The sequence below is a fragment of the Uloborus diversus genome, chromosome 6 (genome assembly GCF_026930045.1).
Source record: "Uloborus diversus isolate 005 chromosome 6, Udiv.v.3.1, whole genome shotgun sequence".
Lineage (NCBI taxonomy): Eukaryota > Metazoa > Arthropoda > Arachnida > Araneae > Uloboridae > Uloborus > Uloborus diversus.
The window spans coordinates 27,981,618-28,005,463 of NC_072736.1; the positions used below are offsets into that span (position 1 = coordinate 27,981,618).

Consider the following 23,846-nt stretch of genomic DNA (forward strand, 5'->3'; position numbering starts at 1 on the left):
TATTTTTGTATGTCTTTTTAAATGGTGTCATCTGCATGTAGACATAAATAACGCTTATTTGTATGCTAATTTGGATACTAATGTATATATGAAACAACCTAGTGGATATGTACGAGAGCCTGGTAAAGTTTGTTTGTTAAAGAAAGCTTTGTACGGTTTACACCAAAGTGGTAGGATGTGGTACTATCAACTCCATGAAACACTTTTGAAAATGAACTTTACTAGTTTAGATTGGTGTAATTGTTGTTACATATATAAAAATAAGGTTCTTCTTCTTTTTTATGTTGATGATATCATACTTTTTGGCAAACTAAAATCTGATTTGAATGAAATTGTAAATTTTTTAAGAAATCATTTTGAATTAAAAATTTTGGGTGAAATAAGAAAATTTCTGGGAGTTGAATTTCAAAACATTGATGGTAATTGGTATATTCATCAGACAACGTATATTAATAAAATTGTTGAGTTGTATTCTAGTTATAATATTCCAATTAGTAATGTTGGGGTGGTTTATTCAAAAATTGACTCGCCTACTAGTAAGTTAGAAATAGATAAATGTAATTCTTTACCATATCGAAATTTAATTGGCTGTTTATCCTTTTTGGTTAGTAGAACTCGGCCCGACATAACATATGTTTTGAATATATTTTCCCAATTTCAATCTAATTATGGTGAAAAACATTGGCATGGTTTACTTCGTCTTCTTGGTTATGTTTTGTATACGAAAAATCTTAAGTTGAAGTTATCAAATATTTCAAATTTAAATATTAAATGTTATTCTGATTCAGATTGGGCAGCTAGTAGAGATGATAGGGTTTCAATGGGAGGTTACATCATCTTGCTAGATAATACACCTATCATGTGGAAAACCTTTAAGCATAAATGTATTGCTCTTTCCACTATGGAAGCCGAATATGTCACTTTAACAGGGGCTGCTAAAGAATTTGTCTGGATCATGAGAATTTTAAAAAATGAAAATTTGAATTTAATTTTGAAAAATTGTGAAATATTTTGTGACAACATTGCTGCAATAGATTTTTCCAAAAGTCCTATACAAAATCAAAGAAGTAAACATATTGATATCAAGTATCATTTTTTGAGAAATTTAGTAAATGAAAAATTGTTTAAATTAATGTATGTGAGTTCTAAATTAAATTTAGCTGATGCTTTGACAAAACCTTATACCAAATATCAACTTGGACATTTTTGTGACATTATTTTTGGGGGGGAAAATATATAAACTAAATTTGAACTTTTTGGGTGTGTAAAATTTTTGTGAAATTCAATGGTGACTTTGTCAATTTGAATTTATTGTGAATTTTTCTGATTGTTGTGCATGTTGCAAAAATGGGGCTGCTTGTTAGATTTTTAATTTAAACTTTCACAAAAAGTGAAAGAATCACTTAATTTGGAAAAAAAAAAAAATAATAATTAAAAATACGTTTTTGCATCATGCAGAATCAATCCTTTTTCGATGTAAACATTGCATCACGTTGTGACGTCATTTGTGCGATCGGTTGCAATAACTCAGTCAAATGAATGAACTTTTGGGTGAACCGAGTCACCAGTTCATTGTATCTTATAACCGTGAGAATTTTTTTTTAGATTGAGTTACTTTTTGATTGGCAACATATCTTTAACTTTCTTTCATTGGCAACACATCTTGTACTTTGCATATTCTTAATTTGAAAGCCATGTGAAGACTTTAAATACTTCGAGCGATTTTTTTCGCTCTCTCTCTCACCTCACATAGCCGCAATGTGTTGCACGTAGTAATTCATCGTGATTTCGTGATGTCTGCCAGTGCTCTTTACTCCTGGCAGGGCGTTATACAACGTGATGTCAATTTTAAAGTTATAAAACGCCTTTAGGCCTATTTTTGTGTATTACGGTAATGACTTATATTCCTTGGAATCAGCATGTTTGTAAACTTAATGTTTCGTTGCATTATAGCGGCTAATATTTGTTTAGTTTTCTAAATGTTTTTTTAAATATCAATGAAGATGTTGTTCGTCAACTTCAGAAATCTTTTGAAGATAATAAATACAAATTTTCCTTGAGGAAAAATGCTTCACGTGTTTTTCTTTTTCTCCAACTTCAGGCTGTGGACATTTTTTTTTGCAAGTTCAATTCTACTAGCGGGGTAGTAAGTCTAATTTCACTACACATAATGCTCACAGCAATTGAAAAATTATCCGGCAGCCTTTAAGTTTAAGGTAATAAAGGCAGAAGCAATTGGAAATCGTTTTGCTGCCAGAGAGTTTGGGACTGACGAGAGATGCATTTACCCATGGAAATCGGATAAATTAACATTGAAAGTGATGGCCAATCGAGGGATGCCTAAGGCAAAAAGTGCAAAATGGGGATTTTTTAAAGCATTTCATTATTTTAATTAAAAATACTATCGAGAAATAAAAAAATATCTTTTATTTACATTTAATCCAGCTTTTTTTTACTACTGATTGTGCTTTTAAGTTGTTTAATGCTGGGTGCGCACTTATGGAAGGTGCAGCGCTTACACCGTGTGCGGCGCTTATTCCCGAAAATATGATACTCAAGTTTTACTTCAGAAAAAAGCATAGAATTAAAATTTCAGGAACATATTCTTGACAGAAAATGCAATACCCTGTGTCACATATCTCCATTCTTGGCACTTAAAAGTGATAAGAATGGCACTTTCTTGGCTAAGTGCCAGGAATGGCACATTCTATTCCGAGTGCTTGACAACATTCTAAGTATCTCATGGCATTAGAAGCAGTGTTTTCCCCTCAGAATAACAGCACATGGCCAATAGTGTGACCAAGACATAGCTACACAAAGATGTTGAATGGAAAATTTTTGCCTTACAATTATTTGCCAATCATTTAACTATTGGTCTTCCAGGTCACTTAAGGATCATAAGGCAGGTGCAGGCAGTAAAGGCCGGATTTAGGGGAGGGCAGGCGGGGCTACTGTGGGGGGCCTCCACAACAAAGGGGCTCCCACAATAAAATTTTTACAAAATATCCTAACTTTCATGGGTCGAAAATATTGAATATATACATTATACCATAATATTCGGATATATATCAAAGTATTGGATATTTTCGAAAATATGATGATCTTTTCAAATCCTGATTAGAGGCCTCCACTCCTTTGTTGCCCCGGGGCCTCCACACTTCCAAATCCGGCCCTGCAGGCAGTTAAAGATGATTTTTTGCAAATATTTTCTAACAATTAAAGATGTAATTTTTCTTAACCTCTGCAGATTTCTTCAAATGAGAATAAATCCAAAGTTCCTGCAAATGATGCATAAAACTCAACATTTTACACAAGTTTTCAGTTGTATACGGGGTAATTTGCTGGAATTTTAGATTTACTTCCAATGTGAAGAAATCTGTACAAATTTCTGAAAAATTACATCTTTAGTTAGAAGATATTTGTAGAAAACCTAGAGTTTCTGAAAGAAATCTGTAACTTCTGCAGAAAAAGATAAGTACTTGTTCACCCATTGCTAAATGAAGATCCTTTAGCACTTTCTGGATCTGAATTAGAGAGAAATGGTACATTGAAATGAATGATTAACCAGAACATAGTTTATTTTTAATATGGGTTTTATGCAGAGGTTGTGAAACACACATTTGATTAAAGTTCACTTATATGATATTGTTTCAGCATTTGATAAATAACAATGTTACAACCTTTACTGGAAATGGCTAAATCAACTTCTTACTATAAGTATAAAAATCTGATAAAGTAAAACAACTCAATAGATACAACTATGTTAACCTTTGCTATTTTACCGACATTTCATATTAATAATCAAAACAATTTTAATATTTTAAGAATTCAAAAAGCTTCTATTGACTGATGTAAAGTTTAATTTAGAGAACATTTTAACAATCTCTCTGCAACTTACATTAACTTTTTGCTGATATACAAGATCATCTTCAGCATATTCCTTCTGCAATAATGAAAGATCACACTTTGGACCAATCAAAGGATTAGTTTCAGCAATCTACATAAGGAAAGAAGGTGATAAATAATTAGGAGTCAAGTGAAACTTAATGATGCTATTTATGTGCATGAAAGAATGAATACGTATCAATCCTCAAAATTTAGTAATAAGACAAGATTTTTTTCCTCTATTGAATAGCACAATCTTTTTTAAAACTTCTTCCACATTTTTTTTTTCTGGGCATGGTTTCAGATACCTCTACTGCTCTGCAGATAAGAGCCTTTTATAGGATACAACACGATGAGTTGTTTCATCATGCTTATGCATGAAACATGCTCTGCAGTTACATTCACTGCGGATATGCATATTGTTCAATGATCATTACATTATTAATATTAAACAGTTGCTTTCTTCAAAATGTGCAGAATGGTTGAGAAAAAAGTTCACCTCTTACTTTTATAGATACATGATTAGAAGTAAAAGACATAAACTTACTAAGAAATCTATTTACCTACTGCATGTTGAATAAGATTATGTAAAACAGAATTAAAACAAAAAATAATAGCCGACGTGTGTTTTGGGGTTACAAGGAATCACTTTTCAGTACAAAAGTGTCTATGGATGCAAAGACATTATACAATAGGACAGGGTTGGCAAAATCCCAGGTTTTTTTAAAAAAAATCCTTGGAACCAGGGTTTTTTTTTAAATACCCCCTCCCCCCCAAAAAAAAGCTGGGTTTAAAAAACAAAAGGACTTTTTTGTCTTTTTTACAGGGATAGAAGTGACATTTGCCAACAAAAATATAGGAAAATATAGGAATTTTCTGAAAAAAATATAGGAATTCGATGGAAAATATAGGAATTTTCTGCAAACAATATAGGAATTTTTCGAAATAATATAGGAATATTTTGAAAAAAAAAAAAAAGGAAATACAGGAATTTCGATAACAAAGCTCGCCAGTATGACATTTTTTTTCAAAATGCAATACTACTATTCGATTAAAAACATTTAATTACACTACCTGACATAAGTGCAATACATACGCATAAATAAGTCTAAAAATACACACAAAATCAATTTTACAAACAGTAAAAGAGCGTAAAACTGTAATTTGTACTAAACATATTAAGGCATACTTCTTTAAAAAAAAAAAAAAAAGTAGATGAAACTTTTTGTAGATGAACACAAATCTTTCTTAAAATAGTTGTGTCACTAATCTAATTTTTAATGAAAGATTTTGCATGATCCGATACTGCGATGGGCAAGCTGTGCAGTAGAATGAAATTCGTGAAGTTCTGTTCTAATTTATGTTATCACTTGACAATGCAGTAAAAGCCAAACTTAAAGTTTTATAAGTTGTTGAAACATGTGCTATGCTGAAATCAAAGTCACATGCCACAGTAATATCAGGGGTCAATCCAGGTTTCATTTTTTAAGTCCCCGTTATGCGAAAAAGCAAAATATTTTTTGTGAATTTTCTTTATTTTTGTGAAAAAGAAATTATTGTGAATTTCCTTTTCTTTTCTAGAAAAAAGTGTTCAGGTAAAAATTTAAATGTATGCAAATTAAAAATTTAAATGTATACTGAGTTTTTTTTTCAGAAAAATCTCTGATATGATACTTTTTGACCATTTTCCCCCCCTGAAAATCCTGACTTTTCAGTACCAAATTCGATCATAGTTGAAATCCACGATTTCCCATGACTTTGAAGGACACCCAATCCAGACCTAAAAAACTTGGTGGCCACCACTGTCCCAAAGTTTTAAAGTACAAAAAGTGAGGGGGGGTAGTTTTTACTACTTTCATAAAAAAAAATTAATAAATAGAACCTTGCACTTGTTTACAAAAACATGCATTTTGGAAAATTTAAGTTAAAATAGGTTTTTAAATTACTTCAAAATAAATAAATAGTTTAGTAATCAAAACCGTTTCTTTAAGTTCATACCAAAGCCTCCAAATCAATGAGGATCGAATGCAATTGTGCAGATAAAATTTCACTTTTCTAGAAACTAATGCAGGGCTCCCAACGCATTTTAGTTTTAGAAAAGGGTAAAAGAGGACCAATTTCAATCAAAAAGAGGACTAAAGAGGACCAGTTAGGATTAAAAAGAGGATCTTGAGAGGACCATTCATTTAAACACAAGGAAGCATCAAAAGGCAAATTAGCTGCCTGCTGCTAAATCCCTGAAAATAATTTGTTAATTAACCATAATACTGATTTTTAATGATACAATTCCTTTATCACCTTCTGCACAACTGATCTTTTTATCCATTGAATAATATTATTTACACAAACATTTGGATGGGAGGGGGGGAGGCACTTAGCGCAGCACTTAAGGCAGCCTCCATAGAACTAAATGGGCGTAATGATACATTTTGAATTGAACCAGGGATGCTGGTAGTCTCACTGAAGGATAGATGAAGCTGTGCTTCATCTTTCTATATTTTAAAATTATTTTTGTGTTTTTCTGTATTGTAATGCTTCTTTAATAGCATTTATATCCCTTCTTCACCGATATGAATCCATCACACACCAAACAGATCTACTGTATTGAAAGTTTCCCTAAAAATGTCTGAAATTCTCAATCACAAAGAGAAGCAGATCACATGAGGCATAGTTTTGCAATTTTCATATTCAAAGTATATTTTCAAGAATCATAAAGCTTACATTAAAAAAAATAATCCATGATTGCAGGGCCATGAGTGCTTTGAACTTTTATGGGGGGGGGGGGGACAAATTCCCCCCTTTAGCAGGCATCATGCCGCCTGCCTTGTCTAGTGGTCAGAGAAGTCTGACTGCGATAGGAAGGTCCGGGTTCGAATCCCGGCTCGGACATGGACGTACTTTCTCTCTCCTGTCCTTGTCCCCTATAAAGGGGTCCTTATGGCATGTGTGTACTGTAGAAGTCGGACTTCACACCAAATTACTCTACAGTTGGAAAAGTGAAGCAGTGCACCTCAAATTGCCAGCCTACTTGGCACACGACAACAACAGCAAGCAGGCATCATGACAATGAAATGATGTACAAATTCAACTTCATATAATTACATAATTCAACTTTGTTTCATATACAGACGCTACTTTAAAATGTTATGTGCTCAATTGTTTAAATTTAATACCCCTCCCCCTCCCACACAAAAAAACAGTAATAACCGAAAATAAGCTAATGATAATCAAAATTATGTTTGGAAAACTAAATAAGCTTGAATTAAACAACACAAAAAATATTAATTTTTTAGTTATTTAAGTAAAAAATTTAATCGAGTTAATCTGACGTAGCATGTCAAAATAACTTCTAATTGCCATAAATATAAAAATATTTATAAGATGCAAAACGATTGAAAGCTCAGAGAAGCAAATTTTCACGAAACCAAGTTCAATGTTGGCATGCTTCCCATAAAATAAATTTATTTATTTTTCTACTAAATTAAACCTAAAACATGCTAATCTAAGTTGGAATATGGGAAAATAACATTCGATTGGGGCAAAATATTTTAATATTTACATGATTCAAAAAGATTGAAATTTCAAACATTAAAAGCAATTTTCCGCGAAGTCCGAGTAAGTTCAATGTTACCATGGTTTCCAAAATAATTCCTACGTTAATTATTGAAATTAAATGAAAAATAAGCTAATCTAAAGTAGTATATGTCAAAATAACTTCCAACTGTCAAAAACATCTAAATGTTTACAAGATGCAAAAGGATTGAAATTATTTTCCGCGAAGTCCAAATAAGCTCAATGTTGTTATTGTTTTCAAAATATTTCCTTCGTTAATTATTGAAATTAAACAAAAAATAAGCTAAACTAAGGTAGCATATGTCAAAATAACTTCCAATTGTGGAAAACATCAAAATATTTACAAGATGCAAAAGGATTGAAATTTCCAACGCGAGAAGCATTTTTCCGCGAAATCCGATTAAGTTCAATGTTGCCATGGCTTCCAAAATAATTCCTTCGTTAATTATTGAAATTAAACGAAAAATAAGCTAATCTATAGTAGCATATGTCAAAATAACTTCCAATTGTCAAAAACATCAAAATGTTTACAAGGTGCAAAAGGATTGAAACTATTTTCCGCGAATTCCGAATAAGCTCAATGTTGTTATGGTTTTCAAAATATTTCCTTCGTTAATTATTGAAATTAAAGGAAAAATAAGCTAAACTAAGGTAGCATATGTCAAAATAACTTCCAATTGTGGAAAACATCAAAATATTTACAGGATGCAAAAGGATTGAAATTTCCAACGCGAGAAGCATTTTTCCGCGAAATCCGAGTAAGTTCAATGTTGCCATGGCTTCCAAAATAATTCCTTCATTAATTATTGAAATTAAACGAAAAATAAGCTAATCTATAAAAACATATGTCAAAATAACTTCCAATTGTCAAAACATCAAAATGTTCACAAGATGCAGAAGGATTGAAATTTCAAACGCGAGATGCAATTTTCCGTGAAGTCCGAATAAGCTCAATGTTATTGTTATGGTTTCCAAAATATTTCCTTGGTTAACTATTGAAATTAAACGAAAAATAAGCTAAACTAAAGTAGCATATACTAAAATAACTTCTAATTGTGGAAAACATCAACATATTTACAAGATGCAAAAGGATTGAAATTTCAAAAGCGAGAAGCATTTTTCCGCGTCCGAGCCGAGTAAGTTCAATGTTGCCATGGTTTCCAAAATAATTCCGTCATTAATTATTGAAATTAAACGAAAAATAAGCTAAGCTAAGGTAAGCACATGTCAAAATCACTTTGGATTGTAAAAAGAATCAAAATATTAACAAGATGCAAAAGGATTGAAACCTCAAACACGAAAGCAATTTTTCGCGATAAATCATATCGAATATATATGTTCAGAAAATTGCACTAATGAAATTTTTTAAAAGAATTACAAGCACAATCCCAAGGGCGTAGCTAAGGGGGGGGTTTTGGGGACAACCTCCCCCCCCCGAAAAGTTATTCTCAAAAAAAAAAAAAAAAAAAGAGAAAAAGAAGAGAGAAGAGAAAGGAAAAAATTCCAAGCGATTACACACACACACACACATATATATATATATATATATATATATATATATATATATATATATATATATATATATATATATATATATATATATATATATATTATATATATATATAAAAGAAGTAACCCCCCCCCCCCCCGAAAGTCGGGTCTAGCTACGCCACTACACAATCCAAACAATAAATAAATTCAAGCAATAAAGAAACTTTTTATACTTTTTCAAGGTTTTCAAACACTAGAAAATGTGTGTGTGTGACCTCCCCCCCCCCCCCAAGAACTTTTCAAGGTTTTTCATGGGCTGACGAACTTTGTTTAACACGCGCTGAGGCGGCGTGCTTGGGAGAACAGTAACTTTTAACGAAATGAAAAACTTTTAAAATCTGATATTTAAGTAAAAACAATATAAAAGCGAACTAATCAGACCATAATGTTAAAAGTCTGAAGCGGACTTTACCATAAAACACGGACTTTGGCGGGAAAAGCGAACCATTTGGGAGCCCTGCACAGTAGGAAAGATAAAATGGCGGCTGCACGTGGATCGCGGAAAAGGCGGTAGCCAAAAGTCGAGGGGAAAAGTAAAAAAAAAAAAAAAAAAAGGAATCGGAAACTGAAAATATAGGAATTATAGGAACTTTTTCAGAAATATAGGAAAATATAGGAATATAGGAACGCTGCGATGCCTGCTTTTTTAGGGAAAAGGTGGCAGACTTGTAGAATATGGTAGCGTAAGTACATGAACAAAGCATAGAAATTGTCTAAGAGTGGAAAAAGATAGAAAATTAATTAAAATTCAGTGTTTTCTGAAGAAAAGTATAAAAGACAGTGCAATCCAAGAATGAAGTTTCAGCTTTTGTAGTTTCTATGATTATCAACAATTTAGGCCAAGTTACTTCTCAAGTGTTAAAAGCTATTCTTTTTTAATAACTACATTTTTTTTCTGCATTTTACTTTATTGTAATTCATTTAGTTATACAAAACCACAGTAGAACCTCAAATTGTCTAAATCCATTTTTACTGAATTCCAGCTTAATCGAGACATTTTTTTGAATTTTATGCTGCCTGTTTTTCAATGTTTTTTGTACAGAGTAAGAAACATTAAACTTTTTTGTAAGATAATAAAAACGCTGTACATCATATTCTATTTTTCGTCTGACGATTTATAAATCCTGCTAATTTCTAAAAAATATATCTTGTTTATTTGATATTTGTGAAATGTGTTGAATAAAAAGAAAATTCACATAAAAGCTTTTTGCATAGTGCAGTTTTCTATGTACAATCTACAAATCTTGAGAAAATCAGACCTGACTGGACTCGAGATATTCTGAATTATTTCTTGATCAGTTAAAGTAACAAGAAGTTCCGTCTAGAACTAGACGAGCCTACTTTCCCGTATACCCATACTACTTTCTAGTACCTGATCAATATTCTCAAAAATAGCTAAAATCGCAAATTTTTTCAAACATATTTTTTTTTAATATTTTAAGCTGATTTCTAGGAATAAAATATTCCTTACTTTTCTTCAAAAAAAAAAAAAAAAAAAAACGAACAAATAAAATAGCAGCACCTTTTAAACAAAGCAGCTAATACACTTCTTTCCATTAAAAATTTTTTTTAACAGCTTTCAAAATGAAAAAATAATAATAAGTTCATTAAAATAAATACATCATATAAAAAAAAAATTCGTTTCTTTTTCCCTTGTTGCCGAAAATAATTTTTTAAACAAATTAATGCACTTACCAAAATAAAAAAAAACAATAAAATGTCAACTTAAAGAAATAATTTTCATAGTCAAAAAAAAAAAAAAAAATCGTCTGCGCATATTTTTCGAGTTTATTCACCGAAAACTAAATACCTAAATTAAAACTTTAGCGTGAAAATAAAAACAAATCATATCAACAATAATTATTTCACAGTTAAAACCACAGCAGCGGAGTCGGAGTCAATCTCATTTTGGGATAAAAGAGTCGGAGTCGAATATCCAAGAATCGGAGTCAGTCATTTGTCCTCCGTGTATAAATGTTTGCCAAAGCTACGAAGTCAGAGTCGAAGTCGGGGAGTCGGAGTCCGATTAATTGTCGGGAACAGGAGTCAGAGTCGGTGTCAGGTCCCCCTAAATTCTCGGAGTCGGAGTAGGTCGTCAAGAGCTATTTCCAACAAAGTTTGTTTGAAGTAAATTCGCCTTCAAGTACGGAATCTACATTGACTTTCAGTTTCCCCGTAGGCGCTAATGTTAAGGGATTTGAACTGTTCAAAATTGAACGGAAAATTGTTCAAATCAAAAAGATATCTTATATACAAGTTTTTTATCAAAAGCTTTTTCCTACAAAGTTTGTTTGAAGCAAATTTGCCTCACAGTTCGAAATTGCTTTGAATTTCCCCGTAGGCGCTAATGTTAAGTTTTTTTGAACTGTTCAAAATTGAACAAAAATAGTTCAAATCAAAAAGTGAAATATGGGAATGAGGTGTCCTCGCCGAGATCTTTCGAACAAAAAAAAGTTTGTTCGAATCGGACTATTCATTCAAAAGTTATTAGGGGGGGGGGACAGACAGACAGACCGACAGACAGACAAACAGACAGACCGACAGACATTTTTCCCCATCTCAATACCCTACTTTCCAATTTTTAATTTTTCAATATTTATTTAATTATTTTATTTATTTTTGACTTTTTTTTTGTTTTTCACGATATTTTTAAGACGCATTAAGCCTTCTTTCATGCTTTTTTCTTCTTTTTCTGACTTTTACTGGGAAAGTAGGCTAAAAAGCAAAATATGTTTATTTAAAATCCTTGAAATACTTTTTTCAATGCCGTTAAGACATTGGCTATTTAAATTTTTTTTTTTTAAATTTTGCGTCAGGCGTTACACAAAGGGACGCCACCTCCCAGAGTGTGCAATCCGACATCATACTGGCATAACGCCAGGTGTCATTGTCTGAATCACGTTTGAATATCAAGCACAGTCCCATCTACTTTGAATTACGGGTAATCTCGATAGCGATTGCTACTTCAATAACGATGTGACGCCGGAGGTACTACCCTTTCTTCAGAGCATTCCTGGTGCAGTGTTTCAGAGGGACAATGCACATCCACATGTCGCACATAACGTACAAGAGTTCTTCGGTGCACGCTACTTCCTTGGCCTGCCCATTCTCCGGATATGACACCCATTGAACATGTCTTGGACCTCGTTGGTCGGAAACTCGTCCATGTGTCTGGTCCAGCAGTGGGTAAGGATGAACGTATAATCTGAGGCAACAGTGAATAATACAATGGCGAAAAGCAAAGATGATTTTGATTTAAGGTTCAATTTTTGCAATTAAAAATGCGAAGAAGAAACAACACTTAAACTTTTATCAGTATTAATTTAGAAAACAAAGATTTCTTCTTAAAATCGTGATTACAGTATGCTAATTACTTTAAGACGATGAATAAAGGCAAAAAAGCTAAGGCATCAATGACGGTTTTCTCTTTGCCTGTAGGGTTGTTTATTTTACGTAACATGGAATGTATGAAAGGAAAATTCAAGCTACGTAAAATAAATAACTTTACAGACACAGAAGTCATCTTGGGAAGTACAACCCCCCCTCCCCCCTGTGGTTAATAAGTTAAGATTCATTATTTTGACGTTGAGGAAAAAAGATGAACAAATAAGCTGACAGTATATAATTGCCTCATTAATTTAATTTTTTTTCAAACAGAGAAATGGTGAAAAATACGTAGGGAATTAGGATACTTGATTTTGCAAAGCAAAAAAAAAAATTTCTTCACTTGATAAATTTTTTCTGAATTTTGGATTTTTTTCGAAATTCCCTGATATTTCCCTGATTAATAAAGTTCCCTGACTTTTCCTTGATCAATAGCCACCCTGTGATAGTCAATGTTCAACCCAATAGCCTGTATCCGTATCAGTTATGATATCTTTCATTTTTACAATATTAAATTGTCACATTTCAAATGATTGTAAACATCATTCATAGGTTAACTACCATTTTAGGCACATACATTTTTACATAAAATGTATATTTATGTATAAATAATGAAAGAAACATTAGTTTTAAGTATACCAATTTTTTTTAATTCTAATATAACAACAATGATTTGAGGATCAAGGGTGGATCCAGGCTCCGGTTAAAAGGGGGGGGGGGGTCACCAAACGTGTACCCACAAACAATGGTATCTTGGTGGGGGGGGGGGGGGGGGTTATGACATGCTTGTCGAAAAAAAGGGGGTTTCTTCGGTCTAAATCATAGTTTTATCATATTTCGTTATGTATGAAGAATTTGAAAAAGTTGGTATTGAAATCTTGTGCTTGTTTCTTACTTACCAACAAATCGTTGTTGCATTATTAGCATATATAAAACAAAAAATACAGTATGTTTCTAAGAAAACTATGTATATTCTAAATGTTACAATTTTTAAACTTTGTGGAGGCCTGATTTTTCTAATTTGAACTAGGAGCAGTAGCAATCATTTATGTTAATCAACACACTAGATTATACTAAAATGAAAATGAAAAAATTATAAAACGAACAAGAATTTCAAATTGTACAAATACTATACTGAATAGTCAGTAGTGAATAGTAGTCCAGGGGGTTCAGGCCCCTCCCAAAGGAATAAATTAATGCAACTATTTCATTTAATGTTTTAATTGACTTCTCTTTTACATAAATAAAAAACTTTCAGTCATAAAATAGAACACAAAACACACAAAGCATATTTGATTAAAAGTATTTCGTTTGCTAAGGAAGTACAATAGACTCTCTATTCTGAACACTCATTGGACTGAACGAAAGTCTTCAGTATAAAAGGGTGTTTAGCTGTTTAGTATAGGGGGAGACGGAAGTAATGCAAACGTGATTCCCAAGACCATCCAAATGTGTTCAGAATATCTGGGTGTTCAGGTAAAAGAGCCAACTGTACTTCAGGAGTCAGAGCGGCAGAATACATTTAATTCATCAAAGAACCTAATACCGCGTATCGTCTGTTAATTCCTCTTTGAGGGTATCAACTATTAACATTTTAAAATAATGTGTAGCCTAGAAGAGTCATTTCTATCCAAGAAGCTATTTTGGAAACAATAGATTTATTTTTTAGCTTATAAAAAATGGAGTGAAAAAAAATCACACGGTAGTTTCTTGGCTAAGCCATATAGTATTAATAGAAACGGCATTTAGTATCAAAATGGTATGTTATCTGTACTAGGGTATTAAGAACAAATCGACAACTACTTTGAAAGAAATAATTTCTACATAAAATAAAATATAATACAATACTATTAATGTAAATATACTATAAACTAAATACAATAAAACTTACACGCTATGAAGGTATGATTTTCTTAGTTACATAATATTTTATAGTTAACACATAAATTAATTTATAAAAACTCAAATGAAGTATGGGTATAATTAAAAACCTTGCCCTCGTGTTATAATCATTATGACAATGTTTCTAATTGAAATCGCTTATTTTATAGCATCTCGGGGAAATTATACAGGATTTTTAGTAGGGGAATGTGGTGCAAAGTGAAATAGTTAACATGACTGAGCTTTTTCAAAATGAACAAATTGGAAATTTGTTTTGAAAATTGCAGTACATAAAGAAAAAACATTGTATTTTATAACAAAACTTACATTGAAACCTTATTTTTGATTTTTGGCAGTAAAATTGTTTCTTCAAATAAAAAAGTGGAAAATATTCACTTTTTTTTCCATGGGGCAAAGAGAAAATTGAAATATTTTTCGAATGAAATATGTTCTATTCGATTGTGAAAAATATTTTTGATCAAATTACTAAGTAAATAAAAAGCGGGTGATTTATTAGATGATTTAATGAGTGAGTGACTTTGACTAATTGTGAGAAATATTAAAAGCACAAGTAAGCTAAATATTAACTAAATAAATTCTGCACCGAATATTTGAAGGTCCCAATTCATCATTCGATAATATCAAAATAATTTTTGAGTTACAACAAAATATTACAATTTGAGTATCATTTTTTAAAAATTGCTTGTATTATCATACAATTAGATTTTCAAAGGTAATTTTTTCTTGACTGGAATAGACTACACATGACACATCTTACTACATAGTTAAAATATTAGTAGTTAAGTAGCACTAAAAACGGAGTAGATATTTCACCATTCCACTTTGCCCTGCTATTTCACTTCGCCTCACATTCCCCTACTAAATTGGCTTGAAATGTTAAACATATTTTACCTCCACATCAAAAGTGTGTCAGTGTGTAATATTTATGCATTAAAAAGTAGTTTAATTAACCTTAAGGGATCCTAAAAAACATTTGAAAATAAATTCATGAAAACTTTGTTATGAAAAATAACATTGGTGAAGGTGAGCGCTGCCCGATAAGCGGGAGTTTACTGTATATGTCAGGTTTTTTAAGGAATAAACCCTTTAAAAATTTAAACGCAAAAAGAAAAAAAAATTTGTATTGCCGGCTGAGAAGAATTGACATAATAAACCACACTGTAGCTTATTTTCGGTAAAAAAGTGATTGAGTGTTCTTGAAAGAATGAAAGATGTTAATTTGAGAATCTACTGATGTGGTTCCTGAAATATCAATTGCAAACTTGATATTGGCAAGGACAGAAAAACCTGCCCATAACTAGTCATTTACCTTGCACCTCCTTAAATATTGCAAAGGCCACCCAAAAGCAAGAGCCCTGGAAAAAGAGAAAAATACCCCTGCAAACAACCCGCCCTGAAAACTTTATTGCCCCTTCCCCCAGGTGGGCAGCCCTCTCTAAAACAATTATGTATGCCTATCGAAATGTCGTAAATATGACTTTTTTCACAACACAAAATTTTGACTTACGCGAAAAGTGTTGGAACATATCCCGCTTGTAATATATATTTGTATATATTTTCGAAATAACGGTAACAGATTTTTTCTTTTTTTTGACTTGAACAAATCAAAATAAGCTCAAACGCAACGAACCCCATGATGAAAACCCAGGGTGTTTTGGGATTATTGTTCAACTTTTTATTATTCAACTTTTCAGTGGCTAATATCACACACACACACACATATATATATATATATATATATTGTAACAGATTCGGTGCGACTTCCAACTTTCTTGAAAGGACGACACAGTTCTTGATTAAAAATACAGGAAATTTATTTACACTATGTACAGGAAAGATCGTCAACAACTACCAAATTATTCATCAGCAATTAAGCAATTATCACACAACACCGTAAACTCAACGGTTACACACGTATTTACTTCCAAATACGAAAAACAACAGCTCAAAAGGCTTCACAAAACAGAGCAATAAATGCTCTCCAGCGTTCCGCTGCAACGATTCACAAGCAAAAACTAACTTGAAACTGAACTTTTTATCACGCTGGAAGCTTTTATAAACATCGAAAAGATTCCACAACATTCGAAACGCTTCTCGAAATGCGTAGACCGTTATCTTATTTCATCCACAAATTTTAACAATGAAAAAAAAGAAATAGGAGGATTGTATACTTCAGCCGAATGTATAGGGGCTATATATTCATTACAGGAAACTATTTACAGGTTACATACTACAATAATTACTATTTACAGAATTTGTAACAATATATATACATACTTGAAGGACGAGTAACGACATTTTAATTCAAAAGGAAAGCACATTAAAGAGGAACAAAAAAGTTCTTGCTCAAGTACGTGAAGAACGCAACAGCCCCCCCCCCCGGAACTCTCGGAAGTAAACAGTCAAAATAATGATATAAGAATTGTAAACCAGACAAGAGTTCTGAAAAATATACAGAACAATGAATAAATAAATCTAAAGGGAAAAAAATATATATATATATTAGAAAAAAACAGATTTAACTGTGCCAAACCTTTTTTTTCTTGCGCGCACCGGAGGGGGGGGGGGGGTGTCCGCGAAGTTCGTAATTTTTTCCGGGGGGTGTACGGAGGTTTGAAGTGTGGGAACCTCTGATCCAACTTATTACAAACAATACACTTACATCATTTTGTCCTCAGTCTATCATTCTAACTATGTGTTTATAACTTTTGAGCTGGATTTTAATTACATTTTAACGTATTTCCCCTGAAAAGACATAAACAATGGCTACCTTCGCTAAAAATTTTACATGTGTCAAAATAAAAGTTCACTTCATACAGCGGTTCCCCCATTTTTTTCAGGCTAGTGCCCATAAAGTTCAATATAATATACAGTCGACGCTCGATATAACGACCATCTCCGTCCTAGATAAAAAGGTCTTTATAACGAGTGGTCGTTATAAGAGGTATAATTTTAAAAAATAAACACAGTCATCATGCATGCCCCGTTGTTCCATTAAAATAATGATACTTTTTCAAACATTCCAGTAAAATGCCCAATTTATTTTTATCATAGGTTTTTTAGAAAAATCGTGTGCAAAATACTATGACAGGATATTAAAGAACTTTTAAAGTAGAAAATATAGGGAGGAAAATGTTACACACTTACAAATCTGCTACCACTACACTTTCTGAAGATAAAACAGACGTTTGCCTCTTTAGCAGACGTGATTTTTGCAAAACATTATTTTCCGTTTCAGATATAGGTGATAAATTGTGTTTTTTTTTTTGCTTTTCTAAGAAACATTTAAAAGTCCCTCGAGAACCCCAAATCTTAAAAACCACTGGATTCAAACAGCATACTACCAACACGTCTGTCAACTCCCTTTTCTTAGGAATCTGTAAATTTCTCGATTTTTCCTCCCATTATTTTTCTGTGCTAGTTGTGGTGAATGGTAATTCCCCCCCCCACCCCCTCTCAAAGTTGTATTTGACATTGAAAACTTCAGGCAGATGTCTGTAAACAATAATCAAGGTCATTTCAAGCTACAAACTTGTTTTATTGGAAAGAACAACAGAAATAGCGTCCGTGAATTCGGTCGTTGTATTGGTTTAGACGATACAAAACAGTTGTTATAACAAAAGCAAATTAACGTAGAGTTCATAGGAACAAAGTTGGGACTTTTACCACTGGTCATTATAATGGGACGGTCTTTATAATGTGTGGTCGTTATAATGAGCGTCGACTGTATTAACAATTATCCTCAAGACACTTTAATATGAAAACAAATTTGCTATAGCATTTTTTTTCTTTTAAATTGGGGTTTCAGGAGTGGGGAGCAACTCCCCCTCCTGAATTTTCCCGACTTTGAAAAATTTATGTATAGGGCATGGCTTTTGCTCTTTTTCGATACAATATACATCCTCCCCTTTCGCCCTTCCCCCTGGAAAAATTCAGAATGTTAGGTCGGTAAATATGAAAACTACTAATAAAATATTGAATTCACTTAATATAATATTTTATAACGACATACATTTTGACAAAGCAGTTATTTCAATTATTTAGAAAAAAAAGTTTAAAAATCGTTACTTTTCCATCAGAAGGTGTTGAGACTCTTGATGGTTGCATGCTTGGTTCTTGCTATCATCAACGATTTAAATAAGTGAAGTCTTACGCAAAAGAAAAGTTACTATCCCATGCTTAGAGCAGGAATTAAAATGGATGGAACAAGTTCAATCATTGGCTTAGCAAAAGCTGACTCAAAGACCCCAAGTCACGTCACTCAACAACAATGAATGGTTGGCATGTTTTACGTGAAACAAGCGAAATAAACATGATTTCTTCCAATGCTTTGCTTTAAAATCACTCACCTGACGTGGGGTCTTGGTTTCATGAATGAAAGTCGTCATTCCTTCCATTTTATCTCTTCTCAGTGATCCCATGACCCATGAGCACATTACGACTAGACAACTAGACGCCTTTTTGTGCAAATGCTTTGATTTACTCCTAACTGAAAGCTTTTGAAATCCTTCCAAGAAAATGCCTCTTTTACTCCCTCCGCCAGACCACAATCCCCAATTCTTTCTATTCATGGGTTCTACTCATGGGGCTTTAGCATTCTTTTTCCTTTATAAGAGACTGTCAATTGCTCAGATTAAGTACACATCCAGGGGTCTGTCCAGGATTTTTCACAGGGTCCGTTTTTTGTGAAAAATAAAATAATTATTTTTTTTTTCTTGTAAAAACGAAAGTTTAGACTCTTGAGATGGTGGAAACTGCATCATTGACACTTAAAGTTGAGTGTTTTCTCTCTTTTCTGTTGAGAATATCATTCTTGAGTGTTTTCTAGTATTTGAAGAGAGGGAGGGAGGCATCACTCCCTGGGAGATGGGCACCCCTCAAGTATCAATATTTATCTACCATTCTACATCATGTTAAATTATACTAGAAATGTTTTTTGTATAGTATTTAAAATAAGTGTAAAAAAAAAATTAGGCAGGGGTTCAGCATTTAACTTTTTAACCCAAGACACTGTTTAAGAGCACAGAGTTTCGTTCAAACCTTATAAACTCCGTGATTTTCACAAAAATAAAAAAAATACTTTATTTGTTTACCTTTTAATTAAGCGTACTGAACATCGAAAATTCGAAAAATCAGATTTCCACAGCGGATGCAAAGAGATTGCAATCCTCAAAGTGAAGGAATCAAAAGTATAAAAACGGCTTGTAAAATAAATATTTTTGATAAAATTACTTTTGAATTGCATTTTAGAGTCCTATGATAAACATATCATTAATATCTGGACACAGTTGAAGCAAAAATAAATAAATAAATAAATAAAATAAAAAATAAACCATCGATTCAGCATTTTAATTATTGATTCATAAAAGAAAATGGAATTCCCCTTTGAAAACTTAAAATAAGCTTTGTTACAAAAAAAAAGAAGAGACTTTTCATTTATTTGCATCCTAATAAAGCGAAGTTAGCTTGAAAAAAAGAATAAAATATGATTCTCATATAGGATGTAAAAAGATTGCGTTTTTCAAAATGTAGACATCTATAGAAAAAAATAACGGTAAATAAAAGTTTATTTAAAGTTAATTATCCTTTTTAGTATTGAAAAAGCAAACCCATATAACTTTCTCCCAAAATAACAGTTTAACATCGCACCACCAGACACTAAGTGGCGATAAGTTTAAATTTTGTAACCCTATCTGAAGCGATCACATCCGCCCCACCCATACTATCCTTTGTAGTTCTAAATTAATTTCGCTGTATATTATTGATGATTAAATCATGAGTGGGGAGAAAAGTGCTTACTACGCCTATTCAGAGAATGTTAACGCTTTTCCAAAGAAGTTTACAACAACACCGCTGCATAAAATAAACAAGCAAAATTATAAACCAAACTGACTTTCAGCTGTTAATTTCTTTCAAAGAAACCAACAACAGGCATTATATTTATTTGGTGGTAGTAATTATTTATGACTTGCAGGAGCATCACAAGAGTGCGATTTTTTTTTTCCTTTTGCAAAATTAGCTGATTTTGTATAAGTTGATTCCTCTAATTTAACTTTAAATATGCTGTATTATTTTAATTTGAGATTTGCTCTTTCAATAAACAATTTGTGAAAGATCCGTTTTTGTTTACCAGAATTTTGTGAAGGGTCCGTTTTGGTTGATCGGATTTTTGTGAAAGGTCCGTTTTGGTTGATCGGATTTTTGTGAAGGGTCCGTTAACGGACCCAAATTTGCTCTGGCCAGACCCCTGACATCATTCCTCTACCATCAGTCTCATCCATCGGAAACTGACAAAGTGCGGCAGAAGCTTTAATAAAACTTAAAAGGAAATAGACGGATTCACCTATTCAACCCCTCTATTGTAAACTCTGTAGACCACATAGCGAGTTTTGTTACTCAGGGGATGAGATCAAAAAATTCGGCTGTTTACCATGTGACTTGTTAACTTAATAGCCTCACACACTAACAACAGCTGTATTTCTTGGAATCCGACATGTTTGTTCTCAGGAGCTTGTATTGCCTGGTTTCACTCTTTTGTGTTAAAACCTGTAGTTTACAATGTGGTGGAAGCGAACCGTAATCTAAAATTTTTAGATTCTCTTATCTTTTTTCTTTCAAATGGAAACTAACCACATTCGCCAAAATTGCCGAAGAGTGTCCATTTTAATGAGAGTAAAAATCCTTTTTACAAGAAAGGTTGTATCCGTGACCGAGTTTGAGAGTCTCCACTTTAATAAAAGGAAATTTAATGTTTTAATCCTAGAAAATGGAGGAAATAAAAAAAAAAAAAACTGTGCGAAATGAGGGGTGTACGTTAAGCGAGGTTTCACTGTTTTATGCACACTTAAAGAAATTTATTTTCTGCAAAACAACTCTTCTGCGAATATTAATTGTTTATGTGCAAATATAGATGCAACCGCAATAGAGGTTTAGCAATGATCTGTTCAAACAAGATATTCCTCTTTAAAAAAAAATAATTAAAAAAAAAATCCAAGCAGTAATTCCAGGTTTAAAAAAAAAAAAACCTATTTGCCAGAATTTGTTTATAAATATAAAACAAAAATTACTTTAACCCCTGCCCCACCCCTATCTTTATTTATTTTTATAAAGCAAAGACTCTACATTGTCTCGTTTCTTAGAGGTACCAGCTATTTTGTGTTGAGATATGCATTGCAGTCTATATATAACTGCAATATGCTGTTTCAAACTGCTTAAAGCCAGAGCTCACAGCATGAAAATCTTTCTAATTTAAATACAAAAATGCTTCCCCACCCCTTATTTTTGCACTCTGATATAATTTAAATTTGTACACAAATTGGGTGATCCTCAATTTCTCCTTCGAAAAAAATCTGTAACTGGAAGATTAAAAAGGATTTGGCGGGTAATGTTTGTTCTGGTTAAGGCGGTGGGGTCATGATCCCCCCCCCCTTAATTTTGCGCTTGGATATAATTTAAATTTATACACAAACTGGGTGATCCTTAATTTCTCCTTCGAAAAAATCTGTAATTGGAAGAATAAAAAGGATCTGGTGGGTAATGTTTGGTCTGGTTAAGGGGAGTAGGCTTATGATCCCCATGACAAACCCCCCTCTTGGATCCACACTTGCCCCTCCCACCCCTTAATTTTACACTTGAATATAATTTAAATTTGTTCATAAAGTGGGTGATCCTCAATTTCTCTTTCGAAAAAATCTGTAACTGGAAGATTAAAAAGGTTCTGTTGGGTTATGTTCGGTCTAGCTGGGGGGGGGGGGGGGGTCATGACCCCATAACCTCCCCCTTGACCCCCTATAATTTTGTGCTTGGATATAATTTTAATTTGTTCACAAACTGGGTGGTCCTCAATTTCTCCTTCGAAAAATTCAGTAACAGGAAGATTAAAATGGTACTGTTGTGTAATGTTTGGTCTGGCTAAAGGGGGAGGGGGGTCATACTCCCCCCCTTGGATCCGCGCTTGTTGAGGATACAGTACTATTAGAGACTTTAGTTTAGTGAGATTTTAGTGTGCATTGACAATAGTTTATATATCTCAAAATATCAGATATTTTCGACATTTTTGAAAATATATTTTCAAACTGTGTTGGATGTCTTTTCATCCATGATCTTTCCGCATTGAAAAAGGAGCTTCCTACAACCATGAATCACGTCTGCAATTATTTACAATTTTGTGCTTTATAAAGTTGTAACTTTTTGTCACAAAAGTATTTATTTATTTCACATAATTATAAATGTTGATGTTTTTGGAATCTTAGTCATTCTCTTGTATTGGAAAATATGAGTTTGCAGATACTTTTGAGCTGAGTGCGCAGATACTTTATATTTGTATCTTGCCTAATATTAGCCCATAAACGTGTAACGGATAAACAAATAACCCGCTTATACTAATAAAACATACCAGAACCAAATATTTCCCTATAGATGCAATGTTAAAGATCTCCACTTAAGCAAATAATTTGCTGGAGTGATTGAATAATATTAATGAGTAGACAGTAATATGAATAAATCTTTTAAATGTTTCCTAATTCCTAAAAGAATCTTGATTAAAACCTCACATGGGATATTATAGCAGGCATAAATGTAAATCTTTGAGCTGAAAAAAAGATCATTGCTGAAAACATCGTTTCTCCGCAGTTTGGCAGAATCATATGACTTTTTTATTTTGATGTCACAATGAAGGAAATGAATTTGCCGCATTGTAGATTTCCCCCTCCTGAACATTTTTTTCATCTACTTAAACTACACAAATGATTTCCCAAAAGATGTATAAAGAGTAAGATTTGGCACTCCAGGCAGCTGCCTCTTCTGCTACTTTAAAAATTAGAATAAATAGGACTCAAAAGCAATTTACCTCACGTTCAATTTCCCGCTCTTGAGCCATAATAGCTTCATCTTGATTGACATCTAAAAATAAAAGGAAAAAATGAAGAATAAAAATACTATGGAAGGAATAAAATAATTTTCTTCAGGCGGTAGACAACAATTTAAAATGCAGCTTTAGTAATGCACCATGCGATTCAGAAATTTAAATAAAATAACATAATTTTTTTGATGAATATGAACGACACAATTTATTAGCTACAAACATTTTTTTTTAACAGAGAAGTTTAACACTGGAATTTAAAGAGTACATAATTTATTTGGATGTGAATCTGGCACTTGGCAAAAAGACAAAGACAATTCTTCAACTTTATAACATATAATAAACGTTTTTGAGTGATACCTATTTTTTAAACAATGGGGTGAACTTCCTTAAGACTATTTTCATAAAACACACATTAAATATCAACATACCTTTGTTTAAATTAATTGAAATACGCTCGCTTTCGTCTTCCATATTCAGCAGAGAATGTTTTATATTTATGGCAAACTTGTTGCCACTCATACCGCTATTGCAGCAAATCGTACGGACGTATCCTACGAGGATGCAACGCTGCGCTGTACGGAAGATACGTGATGTCGCTGCAAAACCTTTTAATAGTTTAATTTTAAGAAGCGTGAAAATATGTTTTTGAAGTAAAATTTTCGTCATTTGAACCACCAGCTTCAATGGG

General features: G+C 32.6%; 1 protein-coding gene across 1 annotated transcript in view; it reads right to left on the reverse strand.

The window, feature by feature from the left end:
• LOC129223859 (ubiquitin thioesterase OTUB1-like) overlaps positions 1–23,674 on the reverse strand; it is a 45,907-nt gene extending 22,233 nt beyond the window's left edge. The window contains exons 1-3 of the mRNA XM_054858221.1: positions 23,587–23,674; positions 23,144–23,196; positions 3,899–3,997 (exon numbers count right to left, since the gene is read on the reverse strand). Of these exons, the coding sequence (XP_054714196.1) occupies positions 3,899–3,997; positions 23,144–23,196; positions 23,587–23,629 (195 nt within the window). The 5' untranslated portion in view covers positions 23,630–23,674. The remainder of the gene's footprint in view (positions 1–3,898; positions 3,998–23,143; positions 23,197–23,586) is intronic.
• Between the last annotated feature and the right edge of the window lie 172 nt (positions 23,675–23,846).